General features: G+C 49.6%; 2 protein-coding genes across 4 annotated transcripts in view; one reads left to right on the top strand and one right to left on the bottom strand.

Moving 5' to 3' along the window:
* Positions 1-244: 244 nt before the first annotated feature.
* Positions 245-14,614, top strand: RNF223 (ring finger protein 223). Of its 2 annotated transcripts, none has more exons than XM_060259352.1 (2): positions 245-291; positions 13,060-14,614. In XM_060259352.1, exon 2 carries the CDS (start codon positions 13,068-13,070, stop codon positions 13,911-13,913), a length of 846 nt encoding a protein of 281 aa, XP_060115335.1. In that variant the 5' UTR covers positions 245-291; positions 13,060-13,067; the 3' UTR covers positions 13,914-14,614. The 2 variants fall into 2 exon arrangements, with proteins under 2 accessions (XP_060115335.1, XP_060115334.1); XM_060259351.1 differs by lacking the exon at positions 245-291 and adding an exon at positions 9,311-9,422.
* Positions 14,615-20,718: 6,104 nt separating this feature from the next.
* The window catches only part of LOC132587189 (tyrosine-protein phosphatase non-receptor type 11-like), a 95,281-nt gene continuing 89,829 nt past the window's right edge, over positions 20,719-26,170 (bottom strand). For both annotated transcript variants that reach the window (XM_060259439.1, XM_060259438.1), the window contains exons 13-15: positions 23,011-23,162; positions 20,951-21,027; positions 20,719-20,839 (exon numbers count right to left, since the gene is read on the bottom strand). In XM_060259439.1, coding sequence (XP_060115422.1) covers positions 20,755-20,839; positions 20,951-21,027; positions 23,011-23,162 — 314 coding nt within the window. In that variant the 3' untranslated portion in view covers positions 20,719-20,754. The remainder of the gene's footprint in view (positions 20,840-20,950; positions 21,028-23,010; positions 23,163-26,170) is intronic.

Here is a 26,170-nt window from a genome sequence, read left to right as displayed (position 1 = left end):
CAGGTGCTATTTCTCAGTCACCTGCAGGCCAGAAGGTATAAAAGAGAGCCAGGTAATTACCCCGCTGCCAGTCATTTTGCGCAGGTGCTGGCTGTGGCGGCGCTGGTGGAGCCTCAGATCTGCCAACCAGGGGGGGGGAAATAAAGTTGACCGGAGCCCTAACGAGGAAATCTCTCCATCCGTGACATGAGGCCGACCTGCTTTTAAAACCCCAAGCCAGTTCTCGAGGGCGGGGAAGAGCAGAACTCTGGAACATGCGCGGCGGCTGGTAAACGTCGCAAGCCCGGACAAGTAAGTGTGAACCGGTTTTTCGTCTTTCCGTTGGGCGCCGTTCTTTTCTTGCTTCTGAGGTAGCAAACATCAACAATAACCCCAACAGAGGCCAGGTGAGTCAGAGCGGGCGCAAGCGATTCTGCGGCTCGAGAAGGGAACTCCAAATTGGCACGCGCTTGCCCAGGGCCGTAGCCAGGATTTTATGTTTGGTGGGGCTCACAGCAGGATTGGTTGCTTGGCGGGAGCCAGGGGGCCACCCGGTTCGGTGGCCCTGGGCTCTCAGCACTGTCAACTGCTTTGAGTTCCACAAGCTAACCCTTCACCTGGGCAGTCACAGCAGCTCCGCTCCCCGCCCCCTTTCTGATTTTAAGAAGGATACAGACAAGCTGGAACGGGTCCAGAGGAGGGCGACGAAGATGGTGAGGGGTCTGGAGACCAAGTCCTGTGAGGAAAGGTTGAAGGAGCTGGGGATTTTTAGCCTGGAGAGGAGGCGGCTGAGAGATGATAGGATCACCATCTTCAAGGACTTGAAGGGCTGTCCTACAGAGGATGGTGTGGAATTGTTTTCTGTGGCCCCAGAAAGTAGGACCAGAACCAATGGGTTGAAATTAAATCAAAAGAGTTTCCGGCTCAACATTAGGAAGAACTTTCTGACCGTTAGAGCAATTCCTCAGTGGAACAGGCTTCCTTGGGAGGTGGTGGGCTCTCCTTCCTTGGAGGTTTTGAAACAGAGGCTAGATGACAGTGATGAAGATCCTGTGAATTTAGGGGGAGGGGTTTGTGAGTTTCCTGCATTGTGCAAGGGGTTGGACTAGATGACCCTAGAGGTCCCTTCCAACTCTATGATTCTACTGCTTGCTCAGAGGGGCAGTGAGCAAAGGGGACAGATTGGGGGTCCTCCAATGGAGGGGCCATCCAGTTGGAAGGGGGGGGGTTGCAGCTACAGGCCTCCTCATGCCCCTTTCTGCTAGTTCAATGGAAATTTCAGCTGCAGCTATCCCCTTGAAAGAGGCAACACTGTTAAAATTAAATAAAGGGACCGAGAGAGACCGTGTGTGCCCCCTGCCATGCCTGTATGCTTCCGGCATTTCTTCCTCTGAGCTAGGCTGAAGTTGGCTAGGGCACAACGGATTCTTTCATTTGCAGGCTGGCCTTGTCCACGCGTCCGATTTCACCCCTGGGCTGCCAGTTGCCGAGCCATGCACTCGCGGTTGGTCGGTAGCCCAGGGTGCGGGTCACGCTTCCTTCGGCCTCAGTTCTCCGACCTGTAAAACGGGCATCGTGCAGTTGGTACCGAACGACCTCGCTACATTTTCAAAATAGGGGATCGCTAGTCGGCTCAGACGTCCGTATGTTTGGGCCTGACCTGCCGTCGCTGGGCTGCTTCCTTGCCCGCTGGTCAACGATCACAGTGGGAAACAGAACCGAATCTTGGGAAAGGATCCCACGTTTGAAAGGGACAGGTCCGGCTGCCGAAATGTGAGAGTTCTTTCACTTCTTGTGGAGAGGAGTGACGGGTCAAAAAAAGATGCGGTACTTGAGATTACAGTTCGGAAACAGAGAGTAAGACATTACGGAGCTTCGACACTAGAAATGAAAGGGAGGGAGAGAGAGTTTTGAAGGGGGATTCGTCTCACAGGTAAAATCTAAGAAGGCAGCCTTCCTGAAGAAGGGTGTGGGATTTGAGTTCTAGGCCTGTTTTGGCAAGAGAGCGCACCTCTCTCTGTTTCTGGGCTGCTGTACCGGGGATGGCTTCAAGGGGCCAGGAGGCGATACCTCAAAGATACCTCAGAGCATGAGATTTTTCCAAGGCTCCACCTTCTGCCTCTCAGAAATCAACATCCTGCCGCTTGCTCATCTAATAGTCTGAAGCGCATCAATTTTATGACATCAGGAACAAAGAGGATGTTGACACAGGGTGGAGGGGCCCACTTGGAGGCAGGGCTGTCCGTTGGACCCGATGCTTGTAAACAACAGGTTTCCCAGGGAGGGAAAGGAGCAGACGAGGTGAAGAATTGGAGGGAGGGGGGATGGAAATATTCCCCCATTGGATGACAATGACAGTATTGGATTTATATCCCGCCCTCCACTCTGAATCTCAGAGCCACCTACAATCTCCTTTACCTTCCTCCCCCACAACAGACACTCCGTGAGGTAGGTGGGGCTGAGAGAGCTCTTACAGCAGCTGCTCTTTCAAGGACAACTCTGCAAGAGCTATGGCTTACCCAAGGCCATTCCGGCAGGTGCAAGTGGAGGAGTGGGGGAATCAAACCTGGCTCTCCCAGATAAGAGCCTGCATACTCAACCACTACACCAAACTGGCTGTAGGCCTTGGGACCACTATCTGACCTTGGAAACACCTGGCTTTAACAAAGCAAAGTGTCCCGAAGAAACGTAACTCTTATTTTCGATTTGTAATGCCCTCATAGGGATACTGTGTTGAGAATTGTGGGGAAAGAGTTTTCTGGAGGGGGAAATCACCAAGCAGTGATTTCACGGCACTGTGTTGGTTCAGCAATTTGTGACGAAGTCAGTACTGGTGGGTGAATGGGCTAAGAGGCTACCCTCGTAGCTCTATGGGAGGCAGCGGAACTTAAATCCTGCTAACTGACAGCAGGATTTAATATTTGCAAAACTGTGTACTCCATTAGCGGAACCGGAGGAAAGGGAGAGCCCAAAGGAGGCTTTCCGCCGCATCTCTGCATGAATCGCTGCTCTCGTTTTGTGCTCAGCCCATGCCGTGGTGGCTCAAGGAACTTTGCCGTGTCTCTGCATCAGGTGTGATTGCAAGTCACTCCCGGCACCAGAAGATAAGCTGGCCTCAGGGCAGGCTACCAGTTGCAACTCTGGCTGAGTCACCGCGATCCTCACGGGCTGCTGATCGCATTGAAGCAAGGCCAGAGCAGTGACTCATACAGGAGCCACTTTACTTCTCGTTCTTAGACAACTTAACATTTTTTTTTCCCCTGCAAGAAAGGAGTGTGACTCCCACTTTAATTCTGCCTTTAGACCCTCTTAACTATCAGAGATTTAGGCAAAACCGAATGACAAAGTGGAAGCCTATTTAATGCCCATGTGGAAGGAAGCACGTGTCCCCAGAGGACACAGCAGAGCGCATAAGTCAGGAGTTAATGTCACACGATGTGCTGCTAAGAGCTTCGTAGCATGATTGTTTGCTAAGTGCTCCTAACAGTGTGCCCCGCGAGGGACGAGAGGAGCTCTCCCATGTGACAGATAAGGTTGTGTTCATTGGAGCCACGGAGACTGGCACAGCACACACAACGGTGGTTTGCCTTCAAGGCAAGGTATGCTGCTGTGCTGGGTCGGTCCAAAGAACCACCTAAGTTCAGCGTTCTGTTCAGAGAACAACCAGCTCCTACTAGAAGGAAGCCGGATATACGTTAGGCATGTAAGAGCTGTCCGGTTGCAACCAGCTTATAGTGACCCCAGCAAGAGAGCCAGTTTGGTGTAGTGGTTAAGTGTGCAGACTCTTATCTGGGAGAACCGGGTTTGATTCCCCACTCCTCCACTTGCACCTGCTGGAATGGCCTTGGGTCAGCCATAGCTCTCTTATCTGGGAGAACCGGGTTTGATTCCCCACTCCTCCACTTGCACCTGCTGGAATGGCCTTGGGTCAGCCATAGCTCTGGCAGAGGTTGTCCTTGAAAGGGCAGCTGCTGGGAGAGCCCTCTCAGCCCCACCCACCTCCCAGGGTGTCTGTTGTGAGGGGAGGAGATATAGGAGATTGTAAGCCGCTCTGAGACTCTGATTCAGAGAGAAGGGCGGGGTATAAATCTACAATTCTTCTTCTTTCGAGGAAGTGAGAAGCAGAGGTGGTTGGCCGCTGCCTTTCTCTGCAGGGCCTTTTTGGGGATCCCCCATCCAAGTGCCGACTCTGCTTAGCTTCCGAGATCTGATGGGAGCACGCCAATAAGCAAAAAGGGGGAGATTTTTGCTTCCCAGCAAGGTATATGCCTTTGACCAAAGAGATCCTGGAGGCTATCGTGGTGCTCCTTGAAGGGAAGGGAACCAAATGACTGTTTCCCCTGGAGGAATAAGAGCCTCCAGAAGTAGGGTCGCCATGCCTGATTTAAGAAATATCTGGGGACTTTGGGGGTGGAGCCAGGAGACTTTGGGGGTGGAGTCAGGAGACATTGCGGGCGAAGCCAGGAACAAGGGTGTGAGAAGCATAATTGAACTCCAAAGGGCATTCTGGCCATCACATTTAAAGGAACTGCACACCTTTTAAATGCCTTCCCTCCATTGGAAATAATGAAGGAGAGGGGCACCTTCTCTTGGGGCTCATAGAATTGGACCCCCCCAGTCCAATCCTTTTGAAACTTGGATGGTGTCTTGAGGAGAGGCATGGGATGCTAAGCTGCAAATTTGGTGCCTCTTCCTAAAAAAACAGCCTCCCCCAGAGCCCTAGATACCCGTGGATCAATTCTCCATCATACCCTATGGGAATCGATCTCCATAGGGAATAACGGAGTGCCAAGCAGACATTTCCCTCCCCACCAATGTTTCCTCAAGGCTGAAGAATCTTGTGAGCAAAAAGTCTACTTTGTGAGCTACTGGCATGAAAGTTGTGAGCTACTGCATCAATCGTTGTGCTCCAGGGCTATTTTTCCTGAGCTAAGGCAAAAATGTGTGAGCTGGAGGCTAAAAATCTGCGAGCGAGCTCGCGCTAACTCAGCTTAGAGGCAGCACTGCTCCCCACCCCTGTTTTCTGATGACCCTGAAGCGGGGGGGGGGGAGGGCCTCCAAACCGTGGGATCCCCTGCCCCCACCAGGGGATTGGCAACCATACCCAGAAGTCTCAGTGGTCCAAACAAGTGCCGAGCTGGCGTTTTGCTTTAACTCTTGCTGCTGGGTTAAAAAGTAAAAATGATTCAGCATCTGGGGAAGGGGGCAGGATGTGACGGGAACAGGCAGAACGGCGGCTTTCACAGAGCTCCTCAACAGAGCATCCCACACGACGCATGCTGTTGGGATTCTTCCCCCAGGGAGCTGTCTGTCGCTCCTTGAGGATGACGCAGCCTTCCCGATCTCTAGTCTCCCGAAACAGGTTTTGCAGGTTCCTGCGAGTGCCCAGAAACAAATCTTTCCCGAGCTCTAAACATCGTGGCAGTTTTTCACAGGGCCTTCCCGTCCAACGTGGGAATCCAATGGGAGGCAGGTTTAAACCCCCACGCGTTACAAGAAGTCTCAACAACCAAGTTGGCACAGGCCTTCTCACCTTCTGGGCACGGACGAGAAACGTAGTATGGTGTAGGAGGCTTAAAGTCTTGGAATGGGGGGAGAGCTGAGTGCCAGTCCTTATTCAGCCTCAACGCTCCCCAGGTAAGCCTAGAACAGATCCAGGTGAGCAGCCCCGTTAGTCTGAAGCAGTAGAACAAAGCAGGAGTCAAGTGTCACCTTGAAGACCAACAAACTTTTATTCAGAATGTTTCGCGTGCTAGAAGCACACTTAGAATCATAGAGTTGGAAGGGACCTCCAGGGTCATCTAGTCCAACCCCCCTGCACAATGCAGGAAACTCACAAACCCCTCCCCCTAAATTCACAGGATCTTCATCGCTGTCAGATGGCCGTCTAGCCTCTGTTGAAAAGCCTCCAAGGAAGGAGAGCCCACCACCTCCCAAGGAAGCCTGTTCCACTGAGGAACTGCTCTAACGGTCAGGAAGTTCTTCCTAATGTTGAGCCGGGATCGCTTTTGATTTAATTTCAACCCATTTGGTTCTGGTTTGTTCATCAGACAAAAGTATGGAATGGCCAGCAGTCCTAAATATAGAGAAAGTGGGCAGTGAGTTAGTGTGCAAGGTCATGGAAATGTTTTTTAGCAGATTAAGAGCCACACGTCGGGGTCTGGTGTTTGTTGGTTTATGTTAACTGGCTGAAACGACAGCAATTAAGTTGGAATAGCGGATTGATGTTCATGTCATGAGGACATGCCAGTTTGGTGTAGCGCTTAAGTGTGCGTGGACTCTTCTCTGGGAGAACCGGGTTTGATTCACTTGCAGCTGCTGGAATGGCCTTGGGTCAGCCATAGTTCTCGCAGAGATGTCCTTGAAAGGGCAACTGTTGTGAGCAGTGGGTTGCACCCTGGGGTGTAACTGATTCAAGTCACCCCCCCCCCCATTGGGCATCACCCCTTTTGGAGGGCTGCGTCACCCCCTCCGCACACAACCCCGCCCACTTCACATGGCCCCTCCCTCATCCGTAATCCAAGATACCAGTTTTGCAGCATTTACGTTTCCCCCACTCACCCACACGCTTTTAGCTGAGCCGGCGGCAGCGCGGCCCCGGTTTCAGAATCCCGGCCAGCCCACACACAGCAGCAGCGTTCTAGTCCCAGGGCCAGCCCCTTCCTGTTGGGGGGGGACCATGGGTCAGTGCCTGGGGCCAATGAGAATGCTCTGGGGGAGGGCCGATGGCCCCCTTGGCCCCGCCCTAGTGACGCCACTGGTTGTGAGAGCTCTCTCAGCCCCACCCACCTCACAGGGAGTCTGTTGTGGGGAAGGAAGACAAAGGAGATTGTGAACCGCTCTGAGTCTCTGGTCCAGAGAGAAGGGCGGGTTATAAATCTGCAGTCTTCTTCTCAAGCTAAGCCTGCCTTGCAGAGACGTTGTTGGGGGAAAGCTGGTGATTATGCAGTCGCTACAAAGCGGACGAGGTTTTTTTCCCATGGAAGGTCCATATCAAATCTAAATTTCTGTGGTTTTCTGCTGCAGACAGGTTGGAAACACCTCATTCTGTCCTGCATTTCAGGGATTAACAGAGATTCCCCTTCTCCTTTGCTTTTAACATAAATCACCCTCAAAACTCTGCAGGGAAACCAAACTGGTCTACCGGTAACTCGGCAGATGGAACCACATGGTAAAAATTAAACTTGTAAAACCATAAAAAGGGGGAGGGGTAAATATGGAATCGGATTACAGATTAGAACTTGTGCAAGAATCGTTACTATTTAATTCCCACCTCTATGGGAAACAAAAGTCTTATTTATCAGAAACAGGACACTCACTGTGGTGGCCCCAGGACTGGGGAAGACACTCCCCTTGGAGGACTGTCACTGGTCGGCATCAAGGATAGGCCCAGTTGGGTCCCTGCTGAGAACTCTCAAGAGGCAGGAAGACTGGGTGAAGTGCAGCTGCAAGGGACAATAGTGAAGTAAACCTTGACTAGGGGAAAGAGGAGTTAGGATGAAGGTTCTGTTCGCTGCTTTGGGGTCAGGCAGCAATTCTCCAGGCCAGTTTTGCCAGGGATTCTGGAGAGTTTTTCCTTTTGCCATCTTCTGGGCTTGGAGCAGGGGTCACTGGGTGTGTGCATAGGGGGGAGGTATTTGTGAATTTCCTGCATTGTGCAGGGGGTTGGACTAGATGACCCTGGAGGTCCCGTCTAACTCTGTGCTTCTATGAGCCAACTGTCACCCCGCACCCAAGAAAACCTGCAGCTACCCCTCATGGACCCCCCCCCCCAATATTTGCTGCTTTTGGAAGCATTTCCTATTTTTTCCCTTGCCCCGTTATTCCTAGGAAGGAGCCTCTTTCAATATTTTTGAGAGGGCTTTCCACCTACAATGTTGTCTTTACAGGTTTGCATTTTAGTTTAGCTTTCTGAATCCCTTGGGCAAATGACAGGAGAGAAAGGGTTAATAAATACAATCCACCCAGGTCAACAGTTGCTCATTCCTTGGGAGATATTGCAATAGCAGAATTTTAAAAAAACAAAAAAACCCATGCATGGTACCATCCAGGATCGGGACAAGACCAGGAAACGAACTCTGTTAATAAGAAAAGATAAATCTTGTGGGACCGAGAGGTGCTTCACCTGCATTTAACCGACCAGGAAGTCAGCCAAGGGGGAATTCAGAACAGAGTTTTGAAGCAGAGTTTCCCGTCGCAGGGAACGTCTTGCCGTGTCACGGTTGCAAGGCAGAGAGGTGTACGACCCTTGGCACAAGGAGCGGCAGAAGGGAAAAGCTGGGGAGAGTTCTCTGGGATGGATTGCAGATACTTTGCCTCTAGCCCCACAGAGGAGCTCTTCACTATTATGACCCTCACCCTGTATCCCTCAGCCCACTGGCCTCTACAACATCAGAGCTAACTCCTGATTCTGGAGGAGCCTGGGGCAAGGAGTGATCAATTTCCACCCCCCTCCTCAACTCATTTCCCTTTATCCATATTAAACTTAATCCTCTCACCACATAAAGTCATGGATGGATGGATGGATGGATGGATGGATGGATGGATGGATGGATGGATGGATGGATGGACGGACGGGATGATGGATGGATGGATGGATGGGATGATGGATGGATGGATGGATGGATGGATGGATGGATGGACGGACGGGATGATGGATGGATGGATGGATGGATGGATGTGTGTGTGTGTGTGTGAGAGAGAGAGAGCCTCTCGTGTTTGAAGATAATTACCAAGCAAGCAGCCCCTGCAAGGTCAAGATCTTCAGGAGTTGGCAGGCGCCCCTCGGTAGCCTTGGTTCAGACAAAAGCTCTCAGACATATTCTGGTTACACAGAAAGAGGAAGAAACGTTGCAGGGTATAATCCATCTTCCGAAGGAGCTATTTTCTCTGTAGCACGGACATCAGTTGTAATTCTGGGAGATCTCTAGGCCCCACTTGGAAGCTGGCTAACTGAGTCAGGAATGGTCATCTGAAATAAACTCAGATAAGTTCAGTACTGCCTAGAACTCAACGAGCATCTGCTCCGGGAGGGTGAGGTGTCAGGCCTTGCTCAAACGGGATTGGCTCTCTGTGGCGTAATAAGTGGGCTCCTTGTGAGCCACCATCTTGCTTTCAATCTACAGAGCATGAGAGACACGGCCACCCACTTCCCTCAGCCTCCAGCCATCCAGGCGGTGCTTGGGCCTCCTCGTGGACTAAATCCCCGCTTCAAGACCCCTGGAGCGCTAGGCTAGGTCAATGGCTACAGCTGAGGATAGCAAGTTAAGAGCCTTTCCTGCCCAGCTCTATTGGCCATTGAATGGATTTGTTTGTCTGTCTGTCTGTCTTAGGCTGCCCAACCCCGTCACCACTACCTCCTCAACCCTAGGGAGATCCCTTAGTGGGTTTCATGGAGACTGCCGCCCTCCTCTCTTCCCGCCTGAGGAGAAGCACCGGCTGGGGTATGTTTCTTTTTGACCTTTTTTTACACTTCTACCTTTGCTCTGCTCTTTTCTCCCCTGCTCAGGTGTGGAGGAACTAGTGGTGACGGGAGTTGGTGGAGGGGAAAGCAGCTGGTGTTGGGTGTGTGTGAAAAATAAGGTGGTGGATGTCAACGTAAGGATTGCCTGCTGACTCCCATGTTTTGCAGACCCTCAGGTACAATCCTCTGGCCAAGCTGTGCTGGAGGTAGCCCCAGCTACAGAGACAGGTGAAAGCCAGCGTCAGGACTTTGGCAGTGGTGGCCCCTCAGTTTAAGAATGACCACACTTTTCGTGCTCCTCAGGCCCCCGCCAAAGCATTGCACTTCAGCTAAGCTGCTAATGGATGAGTTCCAGTTTTGTATGCCTGCATGCTTTTTTTTTTAATGCCGCTTTTATGGTCTGCTTCTAGCTGCTTTCGTGGATATAATTTTAAACTGCTCATGCGTTTGCTTTGTACTGTTTTTTTATGTCCCTGGTTTGTTTTTTTGTGGATTTTTCTGATCATGTTATTGTGGATGGTTCTGCAGTAGGGTTGCCAAGTCCAATTCAAGAAATATCTGGGGACTTTGGGGGTGGAGCCAGGAGACTTTGGGGGTGGAGCCAGGAGCAAGGGTGTGATTGAACTCCAAGCACAATTGAACTCCAAAGGGAGTTCTGGCCATCACATTTCAAGGGACCACACATCTTTTAAATGCCTTCCTTCCATAGGAAATAATAAAGGATAGGGGCACCTTCTTTGGGGGTTCATAGAATTGGACCCCCTGGTCCAATCTTTTTGAAACTTAGGGCGTATTTTGGGGGAACCACTGGATACTATACTGAAATTTTGGTGCCTCTACCTCAAAAAACAGGGCCCCCACAGCCCCAGATACCCATGGATAAATTCTCCATTATTTTCGATGGGAATAAGTCTCCATAGGGAATCATGAGCACCCAGGAGACATTTCCCACCCTCCTCCCGCTTTCTGATGACCCTGAAGGGGGGGAGGGCCTCCAAACCGGGGGATCCCCTGCCCCCACCTGGGGATTGGCAACCCTATTCTGCAGTTTTGTTTCCACTTTGTGAGCTGCCTTGAGGAAGGGAAATTGGAGGAAATGTTACAGCACAACATGGGTAGAGCAGCTGTGTAGGTGGGAAAATTCAGATTTTCCTAGCCACATGGCATTTCCCCCAAACCTGTCCCCAGCAATGGCCCATTTCTTACACCTGCCAGGTTAGGGCGCTTTTTATCTTTAAAAAATTCCGCACTAGAATATTGTTATGTCAGTAAACTGTCATACTAATATGTGTGGTGGTTTCTCAGAATTACCGGCTGTAATATTTTTAAAGTCAGTCCCTGGTTTATTTGGCAAATATTTATTTTTTATTATTTGGCAAATCAGTGCTTTTTCAAGAACCATTCATAAGAAGAGTAAGAAAAGCAATGTCTCTATAGTTTTGTCCCTCAATGACTAATACTAATAGGATGTATCCACAATTACCTATATAACTCTGAACCTAGTAAGTCCTAGATTCTGCAGCATATCCATATGTTTTGGGCTGGGCAAAGTTTTATGGAAGTCGTTGCTGATTATGCCCCCAAAAGAGAGGGGTGTTTTTTTTTTAGCAATGGCTCTAAATTTCGCTCTCCTGCTGTTCAGATTTGGGAGCTCCCATTCTGAGTTTGCTTTTCCCTTCCACAAGTCAAGCCAGTTAGTCGGTTTGCTGGTACCAAATCCAACCACACATAAAAACATAGTATTTTCCAACATGATCTGCATCCCAGTACATTAGTGTTATAAGCATAAATGAAGTCCAACAACTTATAAATGCTCCCTACATTATGCTTGAAACACACCCAATGCACATCCAGGGTACCAAGAAGGTTACAACAGCAAAAAAACAGATAACTGAAAAAGCTGACAAGGTGTATATTGTGTTGGAAGAGAAGACCCAAGATGCTATCTGAAGCCTTCGCCTCCAAGGGTGGGTTCGCAAACAAGTCAGTGAGACAGACAGGCAAAACCCTGTGGGTTTTCTTCCTGTTTACTCTCCGGTGACTGTCCCTTTGATGTAGACTGATAACGCAGGAAAATGCCTCTTTCCCGTTTGTTCCCTGTCTCATACCGCACTTCTTGCGGCCACGACAGGGAAGGAAAAAGGACACACTGCTCTCTTCTTTGACGCAATGGAGGCTGAAGGCGGTTCCTTATTCCCAGTTTCGTATCCATTCCTTATTCATGAATTCAACCAAAAACACTGAGGAGGGTTTGAAAGCTCTGAACCCCAAAATAAGGTCTGGACCCCCATATATTATACACCCCTGTGTTCAGGGGACTCTGTCCTTCAAGAGGACATGCGTTGCTTCATGGTCCAATGAGCGGTTCTCGTGCAGGCTGCTCCCAGGACACTCAAACAGACCAACACCGGGGCCAGGCTGTACCCCAAAACAAGCCTGGACCACCCCAAGTGACACATCCCCACACTCAGAACACTGCCGGTTTGGTGTGGAGAGCCGGTTTGGTGTAGTGGTTAAGTGTGCGGACTCTTATCTGGGAGAACCGGGTTTGATTCCCCACTCCTCCACTTGCAGCTGCTGGAATGGCCTTGGGTCAGCCATAGCTCTGGCAGAGGTTGTCCTTGAAAGGGCAGCTGCTGTGAGAGCCCTCTCCAGCCCCACCCACCTCACAGGGTGCCTGTTGTGGGGGAGGAAGGTAAAGGAGATTGTGAGCCGCTCTGAGACTCTTCGGAGTGGAGGGCGGGATATAAATCCAATATCTTCTGCGTCCAGACCCATGCAAGGTAGATTAGATTAGGTCTGTCTCTGTCGCTTAAACTTCACTATCTGGAACATTGGTGGCCAAACTGTGGCTCTTTCACACTTATTGGGTGGCTCTTGAAGCCCCCAATGCCCCATTGGCTGACTTGGAGAATGCATTCTAAGTTAAAGTTGCTTTCTTTCCACCTCTCTCCCTCCCCCATCTATTTGCCTGTCTGCCTGCTCTCAAACATCTGATGTCCAGGGCTTGTGGCTCTCAAACATCTGACGTTTATTCTATGCAGCTCTTACACGAAGCAAGTATGGCCACCCCTGATCTAGAATATAGTTTCTAACGAAAAGAACTAGAAAAGTGGTTCTGTGCAGCTTTGTAACTCTGCCAACTCACTGAGAACAAAGGGCTTCTACTGCATGTAGCCAAGGTACACTCTACTAAGTTTGAGAAGCGAGATTGCATCCCTAGGACATTGACTAGTTTTGTCTCAACTGATGTTATTCTAAATGCATATCACACCAGGGGATTTCAAGGATAGTATCAAGTGGAAAAGTAACCCTTGTGTGACTTAAATAAGCCCACCTCTGTCATAAACTACAGAATTCTAGGCTTTGGAACAAAATACCTCATCAATTTTAACCAGTATTTCCCAGCACCTCCAAGGTATTTCACGCACACAAGCTTACTGCATTTCTCACAACCACCCCGTAAGATGGGCCAGTTTGAGCGCCGTGTCTAAGGCCCCTAGTGAGTTTGTGGCGCAGACCAGATTTGAACCCCAGGGACTTTTTGATTGACAGCTCACTCTCGCGCTTGTTGATACCAAGAGTGTTATTCAATGCCTCTTCCTTTGTCTTTGCAGATTCCGTCATGTCCTGCATCACCCAAATATGGCAAACGGAAGTGCCAGAATCTCCCCCTATGAGCCCCTTGAGCCCCATCCCAGCTGCACCGAACGAAATCCCAATCCCACTCAGCCCCATTGTGATCACCTCCCCTACGCTTAGCTCCTCTGCAGAAGGAAGGCCCAGGGTATGTTCCCCGATACGGTCTCCGGTGGATGGCAAACTGAGGCTCGGCTCGCCGACAGACAAGCCCACCTCCCCTATCGAGTGCTCCATCTGCTTCAACACCTACGACAACCTTTTCAAGACTCCTAAGGTCTTGGAATGCCAACACACCTTCTGCTTGGAGTGTCTGGCTCGCTTGACCGCCGCACTCCCTGCGAACAGAGTGGAAGATCAGCTGCCATGCCCTTTTTGCCGGCAACTCACCGAAATTCCCCTCGAAGGGCCACCGGGTCTCCGGACGAGCAAGGAGCTCTTGTCCACCTTGCCTCCTGAACTCCAGCGTGAGAAAGTCATCTGGATGGAAGGTACCAAGCTGTGCTGCAGGCAGTCTTCCGACCCGGAGAACCCAGATTGCATCAGCATTGACGTGGGCCTGAGCAAACCAGAAGTCCCAGAGCTGCCCCCCGACACTTTCATGGGCAGGTTGTCTCGCTGTGCCATGTGCGACGACTGGAAACGCATTGTCCTCCTTTCGGCATTGATCATTATCCTTTTCTGCATCATTCTCTGGCCAGTTCAGTGTGTCCTGAAAACGGGTAACCTTCGTTGTTTTGCTAGGACTTATACGATAACCAAGCCGTACATCCCGTATCATCCACCGACCACTGCGGCACCGACGACAGCAGCCTTTGAACCCCTATGGTGACCCTGGGAGACAAACCTCTCTAGGATGCCCCGGAACTTTACTCTGCTCACATGGACACTTTTCTTTTGTTATTACTTGAAGTATTCTTGCCGATCTTTATGCACAGCTTCATAAACCATCGCTAGGCTAAATCTTGACTGTTGCCACGCGTACTTTTTATTTATTGATATATTAATGCCAATGGCCACACAGAACATGCGAGGGAAAGCAAAGGCCTTTTGTAAGGCAAGACTGCAATCAGGTGGTTTTCTTTAGGATACTTGCCAAAGACTGCAACCAGGTGGTTCTCTTTAGGATACTTGCCAAAGAACCTGACCAGCCATGATAGCAGGGCTTTCTTTGTAGAAAAAGCTCAGAAGGAACTCATTTTCCTATTAGGCCACACGCTCCAATGTCATCATTGTTTCAGGAACTCATTTGCATATTAGACCACACCTCCTGACCACACCAAGCCAGCCGGAACTGTGTTCCTGCTCAAAAAAAAGCCCTGTGCGGTAAGCCTGAAATCCCAAACTGAATAGTAAGCAGACAGTTGAATCATGTACCGGCGTTGAGCCTGGACGTATCGCGGTGACAAATAAAAATCAAAAGGAGCTTGTGCCAAAGGCTGAATCCACTGTGCAGAATACGTGTGTTTAATTCTACATGAAGAGGAGCTATTTAATTTTATATGTGATATTAAAACATTTCAGTTTTATAGATCTAGACGTGTGTGGTATTATACCAATATTCGTTCTTGGCTGCCTTCCTTTCTCTGTTTCCCTGAATGTCTTAGGGAGGGACAAGGCTTAATGGATCGGAGGGATAAAGTGGGGGATTTTTACGGGAAAAAGAGGAGGAGGAGGGAGGCTACAGTGGTCAACTAACTTCAGATGCAGGAAATTGGGTTTATGAGGAGGAAACATTACCTCATTCCTATTCTGCCTTTCTCCCAGTGGGGACCCTAAAGCAGCTTACATGGTTACATGATTAACATGTGGAATTCACTGCCACAGAAGGTGGCGGCGGCTACAAGCATAGCCAGCTTCAAGAGGGGATTGGATAAAAATATGGAGCAGAGGTCCATCAGTGGCTATTAGCCACAGTGCATGTGTTGGACAGGATGGGCCATTGTCCTGATCCAACATGGCTTCTCTTATGTTCTCCTGTCCTCCATTTTATCCTCACAAGATCCCTGTGAGGTCAGTTAGGCTAAGTGTATGAAAGAGGCTCAAAGTCACTCAGCAAGTTAACACAGTAGAGAGTGGATTTGAACCTGCATCTCCCAGATCCTAGTTTAACTCTCTAACACTGGACTGCTCTTTGAATTCCACCCCTCCCCCATACCCCACATTTTCCCAGTATATGAAACATTTCCACATCATAGTGGGAAGGATATGGCAAAAATCACCAGGAAGACAATAAATCTGCCTAAAACATTTAAGCACAGGGGACAGCCAGTGTAAATATGAGCAGCCAGTGTGATGCAGGGACAAAAAAGGGTAATGTGATCTTGGGGTGTATCAGCAGAGGCCTAACATCCAAATCGCAAGATGTCAGTCCCGCTGAACACTGTATTGGTCGGGCTGCACCTGAAGTATTGCGTGGAGTTCTGGAGGCCTCACTTCAAGCAGGAAAGGCTGAGGCACCTGGGAATGTTCAGTCTGGAACATTTACAAGAGGTTTACAAGATTATGCATGGGCATTCAATGAAATTGCTGAGCAGTCAGGTTAAAACGGATGAAAGGAAGTACTTCTTCACTCAAAGGGTGATTCACACGTGGAATTCACTGCTACAGGAGGTGGTGGAGGCTACAAGCATAGCCAGCTTTAAGAGGGGATTGGATAAAAATATGGAGCACAGGTCCATCAGTGGCTATTAGCCACAGTGTGTGTGTGTGTATGTATATATGTGTGTGTGTCTTTGTGTATACACACACACACACGTTGGCCACTGTGTGACACAGAGTGTTGGACTGGATGGGCCACTGGCCTGATCCAACATGGCTTCTCTGATGTTCTTATGTGACACAGAGTGTTGGACTGGATGGGCCACTGGCCTGATCCAACATTGCTTCTCTTATGTTCTTACGTGACACAGAGTGTTGGACTGGATGGGCATTGGCCTGATCCAACATGGCTTCTCTTATGTTCTTACGTGACACAGAGTGTTGGACTGGATGGGCCATTGGCCTGATCCAACATGGCTTCTCTTGTGTTCTTAAAAGAAGAGGTTGAGGGGGGACAGGGTGGCTCTCTTGAAGGATCTTTAGCGTTGTCACTTAGAGGAGTGCAGGGAGCTGTTTCTGTTGGCTGCAGAGAGGACTCACAAGAATGGGTTTAAATTAAGAGCAAGAAGGTACCGGCTGGACATTAGGAAAAACGTTTTGACAGACAAGAGTTGTTCAGCAGTGGAATCAGCTCTCTAGAGAGGTGGTGAGCTCCCCCTCATCGGCGGCCTTTAAGCAGCGGGTGGACAAACACTTGTCAGGGATGCTCTAGGCCAGGGGTGTCGAATTCATTTGTTATGAGGGCCAGATCTGACGTAAATGAGACCTTGTTGGGCTGGGCCATGTTGGGTCAGGCCATGTATATACCTACATAAGATTAGGTAGCAGAGATATAAACTTTATAAAGGACACAGACAAACACAATTAAATATATATATATTTTAAAAAACCTTTAAAATGCTAGCACTCATTGGCCTTAAATGTGCTTTCTTTTTATTTCTCCAAGGAACTGGGCAAAGGAAGCTGTGAATCCTTCCTTCCCCAGGGGATGGGGTGGAGGAGGAGAAGCCTCAGCCAATAGAAGGAAGAGAGGTTTGACTTAGTAGCTCTGCTGTGCGATTGAGAGAGTCTGGAAAAATAAGCTCTGCCTCCCCCCATTCCCTCAGCCAACGGAGAAAATAAAGGTTTTGCTCTGTAGCTTATGTGCGATTGAGCAAGCCTTGCAAAGCTAGCTGTTATACAGAAGGAAGCAAGAGAGAGGGAGAAGGAAACAGATGACAACCAGTTGCTTGGGGGCCTGATTTGGCCCCCAGGCTGCATGTTTGACACCCTTGCTCTAGGCTGATCCTGCACTGAGCTGATCCTGCACTAGATGGCCTGTATGGCCCCTTAAAATACCCCCGTCTCGGGAGAAGACAAAGCAAAAGCAAGATGGGAGAGAACTGGCCATTCTGAATTAGCACCAAACTGGTGATTGAGGAGAGCCCCCAAGTCAGGGCAGAACGCTCTATTTTGTTCTACAGTTGGTGGGGTGAGCTATCCAGTCATGTTTGGAGGGCTCCCTAGGAAGCAGAGTTTGGATTTCCTCAACGAGATGTTACATGGCAGTCCAAAAGAAGTCGTGACTGACGGACACCGCCCCCTTGACGTTTCTCTGTCCACAGACTGGTTCACACAGAAGAACAATGGAAGTTGGCTGGCCCGTAACCAACACTCCACCTGGTTTCCCATGGCCCAGAATCCTTTGCAACAGACAGCCATTTCCCAGACAAATTTCTAAATTTCTTGAGGGGACAAGAGAGTGGGAGGACCGAAGCAGCAGATTAGAGGGAAAGAGGAGATTATAACAAGGGATGCCAGCTTTGGGTGGAGACACATAAGGAGATTTGAGGGGTACAGCTGGGGGAAGGTGGGGTTTGGGGAGGGGAGGGAGCTCAGCAGAGTCCAATGCCATAGAGTCCACCCTCCAAAGCAGCCATTTTCTCTAGGGAAGCTTAGGGGGCAGGTGTTAAAACAACAATTCTGAACAAGAGGAGACGGAGACAGCAAAAAGGGTACAGAAAGCCCTGTTCTCCTGTTCACTGTACCTTTGGCCCTGACCCAGTTACAGCTGTGTTTGTGTTTTTAAGCGCGCAGTCAGCTGACAGACCTCTTGTCACGTTAGCAGAGAAGTCTGCGGGGTTTGAGCAGAGTAGCTCATAACCGTGTCAGGTACGAACTGCCAATTCAGCCCCTTCCGCCCGGCCTGGCGGACGTCAGCGCTTCCCCTCCCAGCCCGAACGCAAAACACACCGGTGAGACGGTTGAAGTTTTGACGCACTCGTCAAGGCAATTTGCCCAGACAACCTCGTAACCTTTTTAAAAACATGGGAGACATGATGTCTGACAAATGCCATGATATTTGCACCCGTTAAGCAGCTGCTTACTGCATTCTAGTAGGCCCCCATTTCTGTGAAATTTATGTCTTAATTTGGAAACTTTGCATTGATAATATATATATATTTTTAAAAGAAGCGGGGGAGGGGGAAGGACTTCAGTCTGGAATCGGAATCTGAAACGCAGTTGTGTCTAGGAATGTTTCGCTTTTACATATGTACATGGACATTTATGCGCAGACCCGTAGCCACGGAGGGAGGGACCACGGGGGCACGGCCCCTCCATTGAACTCCCCCTTTGACTAGTGTGGCCCCTCCTGGTGGCCAACGTACTCCCTGCCGCTCTTGTGGCCCCCGCTCCTCTCTGCGTGGCGCCTTCCCCTTCCTCCCACCCTGTGAAGCACCGACTCCTTCCTCACAGGGAAAGCTGAGCGGGGAGACCAGCGCTCCTCTGCCGACCTTCCAGCGCTCTCCGGAGCTCTCGCGCTGGGGCCGCGGCAAAAGGAAGCACCAGCAAGCCCTGCAAAAGCACCTGCCGTTTCCGCTGCTTCTTCCCTACTTCCCTCCCATGCAATCCAGAGAGGGAGGTAGGGAGGAGTGGCCCCTCCGTTCAACATTTTATTTGGGGCCCCCCCCCAAAGATTTTCTGGCTACGGGCCTGTTTATGCGGGGCCTTTTTTTGTAGCAGGGACTCCTTTGCCTATTAGACCACACACCCCTGATGTAGCCAATCCTCCAAGAGCTGTCAGAGCTCTTCTTACACAACCTACTGGAAGCTGGAGGAGGATTGGTTGCATCAGGAGGGTGTGGCCTGATAGGCAAAGGAGTTCCCGCTACAAAAAAAGCCCTGCATTTTTGTTTTAAGTACAGTCCTTTATATACAGAGCCCCGTGGCACAGAGTGGTAAAGCTGCAGTACTGCAGTTGGAGCCCTCTGCTCATGACCTGAGTTCGATCCCAGCGGAAGCTGGTTCAGATAGCTGGCTCAAGGTTGACTTAGCCTTCCATCCTTCCGAGGTCGGTAAAATGAGTCCCCGGCTTGCTGGGGGGAAAGCGTAGATGACCGGGGAAGGCGATGGCAAACCGTAAAAGGTCTGCCATGAAAACGTTTTGAAAGCAACATAACTTCAGAGTCGAAAATGACTGGTGCTTGCACAGTGGACTACCTTTAACTTTCTATAGTCCTTTATGCATGGGTTGTTCTCCACAGCATTGGTGCTCTGGGGAAGCAGGGGTTTCCCCCCATAGAAATGGGGGGTTTCTATGCCTCTCCTGAGTCTTCCCTGATTTACTGCTATATCTTTGGCAAGACTGCAGTAAAGCTGGGTGGCACCCGCACGGATGGGGAAATCTGGCTTCAAACCCCCATTGTAACCCCGGTCATTCCTACCACTACACTAGACCTGGGTGCAAAACTATGGAAGAAGAAAGAGGAGGAGGTTGTATTTATACCCTCCCCTTACTCAGAGTCTCCGAATGGCTTACAATCTCCTCTCCCTTCCTCTCCCCACAAGGGACACCCTGTGAGGTAGGTGGGGTTGAGAGAGCTCTTTCAAGAACTGCTCTTGAGAGAACAGCTCTTTCGAGAACTGTGACTGACCCAAGGTCACTCCAGCAGCTGCCTGTGGAGGAGTGGGGAATCAAAATCCGGTTCTCCCAGATAAGAGTCCACGCACTTAACCACTACCCCAAACTGGCTCCATGAATCCATCTCTACGGGGATTGTTCCCCCTCCTTCCACCCCTGTCTAATCTGTCCCAGTCCTCGTGCAGTTTTACAAAAATGAGAGCCATGACGTTTCATTTAGTATTTTTATATTACAAAACCCCCACGAGTTAAAGAGGAGATCGGCACGTTCTAATCCAGAGGCACTTGCAGAGAACAAGGCAGGCAGGTTGACGGACAAAAAAAAGTCTGTGTCTCTCCTGAATAAGTTAAGCTGGGGGGGCATCCTCCGTCGGGTGACCTCCCCCCCCCCTCCAAACAGAGGCTCTTTTGGTTTTCTGTGCTGAATCCAAGGTGCTTTGAGAATGAAGGAACGGAGCAGTGGCGAGGTGGTGGCGGCGGCAGCAGCAATAGAGGCTGAGGGAAGCGGAGGGGCGCAGCTCTCGCTGAAGTCCTGAGGGAAAGGAAGGAGGAGGAGGCAGCGTGAAAAGACCTCCTCGGATTGAGACCCCGGAGAGCGGCTGCCAGTCTGAGTAGACAAGACTGACATGGAAGCAGGGCTTTTTTTGTAGCAGGAGCTCCTTTGCATATTAGGCCTCGCTCCCCCGAGGTAGCCAATCCTCTAAGAGCTTACAGGATTCTTAGTGCAGGGCCTACTGTAAGCTCCAGGAGGACTGGCTCCACCAGTGGTATGTGGCCTAATGTGCAAATGAGTTCCTGCTACCAGAAAAGCCCTGCTCGGAAGGAACAAAGGCCGAGGAGGCAGCTTCATGAATTGGTGAAAGGAAGGCAGTCTAACCTGCCTCGGAGGATTGTTGTGAGGATAACATGAAGGAAAGGGGAATGATGTAAGTCCCACCCCCCTCGCAGTTTGAAACCCAGATACAGCAAGATCCAGAAACTATATCTCGCTTGCTCTTCGTCATGCATGGGCGTTCGCTCATGACATCTGAACTCAGCTCGTCTTTTTGCAGCAAGCCTGCAGCCTCCAGAATGGGGGTGGGGAGTGGGGAGAATAAAGAACAGAAAACCCAAAGCGACACCTCTCTCGCCCTACGTGACAGCCCTCACCGTGCATGCGCTTCTCAAGCTGCTATCTCCCAGAGCTGTTCCTCTCCACAACCTTTGGGGTTTTGACATTGAGGTTCTCGTAGACGGAGGACGAGTCATCGTCAGCCCTGGAGAAGAAAAGGCAGGAATCACTAAGTGCGACTCCTCAGGATCCAAACCAACTCGGAAGCAAATTTGCTTGGAATCGTTCCGCCCACCCCCAGGAAAGAGTGACTTACCCTGGTGAAGGGGACCTGGGTTTCTCTGTTGGAAAGTATCTGATATTCAAGTATTCTCGCTCTTTCCATGTATTTCTCTGCAACCAAAAGGGGAGAAGGAGTCAATTTGGTTATTACGGAGCAAGGCTACTTTGTCTTAGAAATATTTGCCTTTAAGTGCTTTGGAATCAAATAGAGTGCCTTGTCTAAAATAATTACTTGAAAACTTGGGACTTAAATCATGCAATTAATTAATTGGACCCACAAAATATATGGGGTGGACATAAAAACCACTACAATGGCATAGTTTGGTACATGCCATTACTATCTGGGGTTCGCTGAGGAAGAAGTCATCGGAACGAGGGATTATTTAGAATCCTCGTGTGGACTAGGACTTCAAATTGGGCTTCTCATGGACTTGATGGGTTTCCATTTGAGAACGAATAAGTGTGAACTTATAATGGACTTTGTGAATTAATTTCTTTGTTTATTGGACTTTACGTAACCCTGCCTGTTGCTTTAATGCTCCATGTTAAAAGGCAATACTGTTGTGTAAAAATATAACAAGATTCTGTCATCACTGATATTAACGTAAATTGTTCTTTATTTGAGTGCTATTTCAGCTAAACAGTGTGTTGGTTCAATTTAGCCACCCCTGGTATATGCCATAGAGTCCATCCTCCAAAGCAGCCGTTTTCTCCAGGGTCATCCGGAGCAGCCAGGAGGTGGAAATCCCCAGGAAGAAGATTTGGGCTAAAGCTAGGGAGAAGCCTCCAAAGCGCAAGAGACTACCTATTGAGTACCGGATCCGCTTCAAAGTTCTGGTACTAATGTTTAAAGTCTTACGCGGTCTGGGACCAACATACCTGAGGGACCGCCTTTCCCCATATATGCCCCAGAGGTTATTGCGACTGACTACACAACACCTCTTGACCACTCCGGGCCCAAAGGACGTTCGACTTGCCTCAACCAGGGCCAGGGCCTTTTCAGTCCTGGCCCCTGCCTGGTGGAATCAGCTCCCTATGGAGATCCGGGCCCTACCTGAGCTACTGCCATTTCATAGGACCTGCAAGATGGAGCTATTCTGCCGGGCTTATAGCTGAGGCAGCGGGTGTCCTATTCCAGCTGTTATTCCATCAGTTGGCTCCCCTTGTGGAGACACTGTGTCTTATTGCAGTGCTATTCTGTAATTACTACCATCATTTAAATTAGGCCTATATAATTGCTTATCTTGTATGATGTGCCCTCCCTGCCTGTGGCGCACTTTATTTATTGTTTCATTGTTTTTATCTGTTTGATTTTAATGTATTGTTTTAACTCTGAACTGTAGGCTTTATTGTTAGTTTGCATGTTGTGATCCGCCCTGAGCAAGTTCACGGGAAAGGGCAGAATATAATGGAAGGAAGGAAGGAAGGAAGGAAGAAAGGAAGGAAGGAAGGAAGGAAGGAAGGAAGGAAGGAAGGAAGGAAGGAAGGAAGGAAGGAAGGAAGGAAGGAAGGAAGGAAGGAAGGAAGGAAGGAAGGAAGAGAAGAAGAAAGAAAGAAAGAAAGAAAGAAAGAAAGAAAGAAAGAAAGAAAGAAAGAAAGAAAGAAAGAAAGAAAGAAAGAAAGAAAGAAAGAAAGAAAGCTGTTTGTCAGTGGAACTGCCTGCTACAGGACGTGGTGGACTCTCCTTTGCTGGAGGCTTTTAAGCAGAGGCTGGATGCTGCTCTGTTTTGCTTTGAACGAGGGGTTGGACTAGATGACCTCCAAGATCCTCACCCACAGTTTATTATTTTATTTTATTTTGGTTCATATATATTCGGCCCTATCCCAAGCGGGCTCAGGGCGGATCACATACATATAAAATCAACACATGGTGCAATAAATGCAATGCATTTATTAACTTGGTTAACAACTAAGCCCCCAGAGCAGAAGCATCGGAAGGATGTCCCAACTCAAGCTCTGGCAGTTTGTTGGAATATTTTGTTGTGTTTTCTTTTCATACATTTAAAAAAAAAACTATTACAGTTGAGGCAGAAGCCTATTTAACAGTTGCCTCTTCTCCCTCAAGCCCTTTTGTGGCCCTGGAATGCTCGCTACCTGTTCCTCCTCTAGCCGCTTCTGTTCGGTGGCGATGTACTGCTGCACGGCCATGTAGACAAACTTGTACTGTGCTTCGGTCTGCACCATTCCAGACCTCTGCCTCCGCACCATCTGGATCGTCTTGGGGATATCGATGTCGCAATTCAAGCCTGAACAAGGAAGAAGGGTGCGTCCATGAGAAGAGAACACACGAGTGACAAGCCAACAAGCAGAATTTTTCACCCTTTTCCCCAAGAGCCAGTTTGGTGTAGTGGTTAAGTGCTTGGACTCTTATCTGGGAGAACTGGGTTTGATTCCCCACTTCTCCACTTGCAGCTGCTGGAATGGCCTTGGGACAGCCATAGCTCTCTTGTCTGGGAGAACAGGGCTTAATTCCCCACTCCTCCACTTGCACCTGCTGGAATGGCCTTGGGTCAGCCATAGCTCTCTTGTCTGGGAGAACCGGGTTTGATTCCCCACTCCTCCACTTGCACCTGCTAGTATGGCCTTGGGTCAGCCAGAGCTCTCTTGTCTGGGAAAACCGGGTTTGATCCCCCACTCTTCCACTTGCACCTGCTAGCATGGCCTTGGGTCAGCCATAGCTCTCTTGTCTGGGAGAACAGGGTTTGATTCCCCACTCCTTCACTTGCACCTGCTAGCATGGCCTTGGGTCAGCCATAGCTCTCTTGTCTGGGAGAACCAGGTTTGATTCCCCACTCCTTCACATGCACCTGCTAGCATGGCCTTGGGTCAGCCATAGCTCTCGTCTGGGAGAACAGGGGTTGATTCCCCACTCCTCCACTTGCACCTGCTAGCATGGCCTTGGATCAGCCATAGCTCTGGCAGAGGTTGTCCTTGAAAGGGCAGCTGCCGTGAGAGCCCTCTCAGCCCCACCCACCTCACAGGGTGTCTGTTGTGGGGGAGGAAGATAAAGGAGATTGTGAGCCACTCTGAGACTCTTGAGTGGAGGGCGGAATATAAATCCAATTTCGTCGTCGTCTTCTTCAATTCAAACTGGAGAACCCCTGTGATCCTTTCTTCTGAGGTAATTTTTTTTTTTGTATTTGCTGCATTTATACCCTACATTTCTCCCCAATGGAGACCTAAAATGGTTTACAACAGCTTCCCCCCTTCATTTGCTCCTCGTCATGACCTTATGAGGTAAGTTAGGCTGAAAACCTGGCCCAAATTCACCCAGCAAGCTTCCGCCGCAGCAGGGGGATTCCAACCTGGGCCTCCCATTTCCTTGTCTAACACTCTAACCAGGAAAGCCAGCATGGTATCTGCAAAGGATGCTCCTGGGGTGACTTTGGGCTAGTCATGTATTTTCAGCCTGCCCTATTTCACGGGGTTGCTGTGAAGAGAAAATGGAATCTTAAACTCTAAGCACGACATCATGCTGACTTTCTCCACTTGCCGGGGGAATGTCTACCGAAAAGGAAAAAAGGTGAAATGTGAATGAGCCGTAACGCAGCCATGTCTTTGAAGGCTAAGTAAAGAACTGAGGGGAACGTTTGATCCAGCGATGACCCAGCATCGCTCTCTGTGTTTTCAGCAGAAGTCTCCAAAAGTCCTCACCTCACAGGGCAAACTAACCATTAACACAGATCCTGGTTTCTTAAGCTACAGTAGCTTGCAGTTTGCGTCGCGCTTGTAGCGTGCCATAGATAAGGTAGTAGTGTTCTGAAAAGCACGTTAAGAAGGAAGTACAGACAGCTTTTCTAGTGGTTTTGATTTGGTGCAACTGGTGTAACAATTCTGCAAGATCCTGATGTCAATTTGCCTATATACGCTTAATGCTCCTTTTTCAGGGGGGGGTGGGGGGGAGCGGTATTTTTTGTTCTGTGTGCGTATGCCTGGAAGTCATGGTGGCTTCTGGCAATCCCTAGAAGGTAGGGTTGCCAAGTCCAATTCAAAAAATATCTGGAGACTTTGGGGGTGGAGCCAGAAGACTTTAAGGGCGGAGCCAGGAACAAGGGTGTGACAAGCATCATTGAACTCCAAGGGAGTTCTGGCCATCACATTTAAAGGGACAGCACACTTTTTAAAATGTCTTCCTCTATCCAATATCTTCTTCTTCCAATATCTATCCAAATCCAATATCTTCTTCTTCCTTCCATAGGAAATAATGAAGAATAGCGGCACCTTCTTTTGGGCTCATAGAATTGGACCCCCTGGTCCAATCGTTTCTAAACTTGGGGAGTACTTTGGGGAAAGGCACTAGATACTATACTGAAAATTTGGTGCCTCTACCTCAAAAAACAGCTCCCCCAGAGCCCCCGAAACCTCCAGATCAATTCCCCATTATACCCTATGAGAATCGATCTCCACATACGGAATAATGAAGTGCTCAGCAGATGTTTCCCTCCCCCCCCACCCCCCACCCCGGCCTGGTTTCTGGCAACTCTGAAGTGAGGGATTGGCATCTCTATTCACGAGTTGCAGCCAACTTCTTCCAAGTAACACAGACACCCCATCCCAAGAGGAAGCCTTTCCAATCAGAGACTGGAGCCTCCGGAGGGGGAAAGTCACATGGTGGTTTTGGAGGCAGGGCTTCCCCCCGCCGGCCAGGTGACTGGGGGCGGGAAGGAGCCTGGGAAAGTGGAAGAACCCCCGCTGGGACCTGGAGATTGGCAAGCCTACTAGAAGGGCTAGGACGTTTTTTGGAGAGGTGGCTTTTATCACCAACCTCTGCATCCTTGGCTCTGGTATTCCTTGGAGGTTTCCCTTCCAAGTACTTGCCGAGGTCGGCCCTGCTCAGCTTCCAAGATCAAGGGCTGTGCTTAAGCCAAGACTCATTATGGGCAGGAGCTTATACGAGCCGAGCTCCAGAACCTCTAAATTTTATTGTGTTCTTTCGTTAACCCCCCTCCCTCCCAATACTTGCTTCTGGGCTCCATTATTCAACCCCACCCCCATGAGAATTTTGCCGAACTCTTAAGATTTGACCAACTTTCTATTATTTCCCCCCCCACGAAAAATGGTAAAAGTAAAAGGTGAAGGTAGTCCCCTGTGCAAGTACATCGTTTCTGACTCTGGGGTGACGCTGCTTTTACATTTTCACAGCAGACTTTTTATGGGGTGGTTTGCCATTGCCTTCCCCAGTCTTCTACACTTCCCCCACCAGCAAGCTGGGTACTCATTTTACCGACCTCCGAAGGATGGAAAGCTGAGTCAA

The sequence above is a fragment of the Heteronotia binoei genome, chromosome 18, assembly GCF_032191835.1.
Source record: "Heteronotia binoei isolate CCM8104 ecotype False Entrance Well chromosome 18, APGP_CSIRO_Hbin_v1, whole genome shotgun sequence".
NCBI lineage: Eukaryota > Metazoa > Chordata > Lepidosauria > Squamata > Gekkonidae > Heteronotia > Heteronotia binoei.
Note: the sequence above shows the minus strand (reverse complement) of the source record. Positions and strands in the feature narration are given on the sequence as shown.

Coding starts and splice junctions, on each gene's coding strand:
- RNF223 (XM_060259351.1), top strand. CDS start 9,371: ATGGAGACTGCCGCCCTCCTCTCTTCCCGCCTGAGGAGAAGCACCGGC. Junction 9,423..13,059: donor GAGGAGAAGCACCGGCTGGG/GTATGTTTCTTT, acceptor TTGTCTTTGCAG/ATTCCGTCATGTCCTGCATC.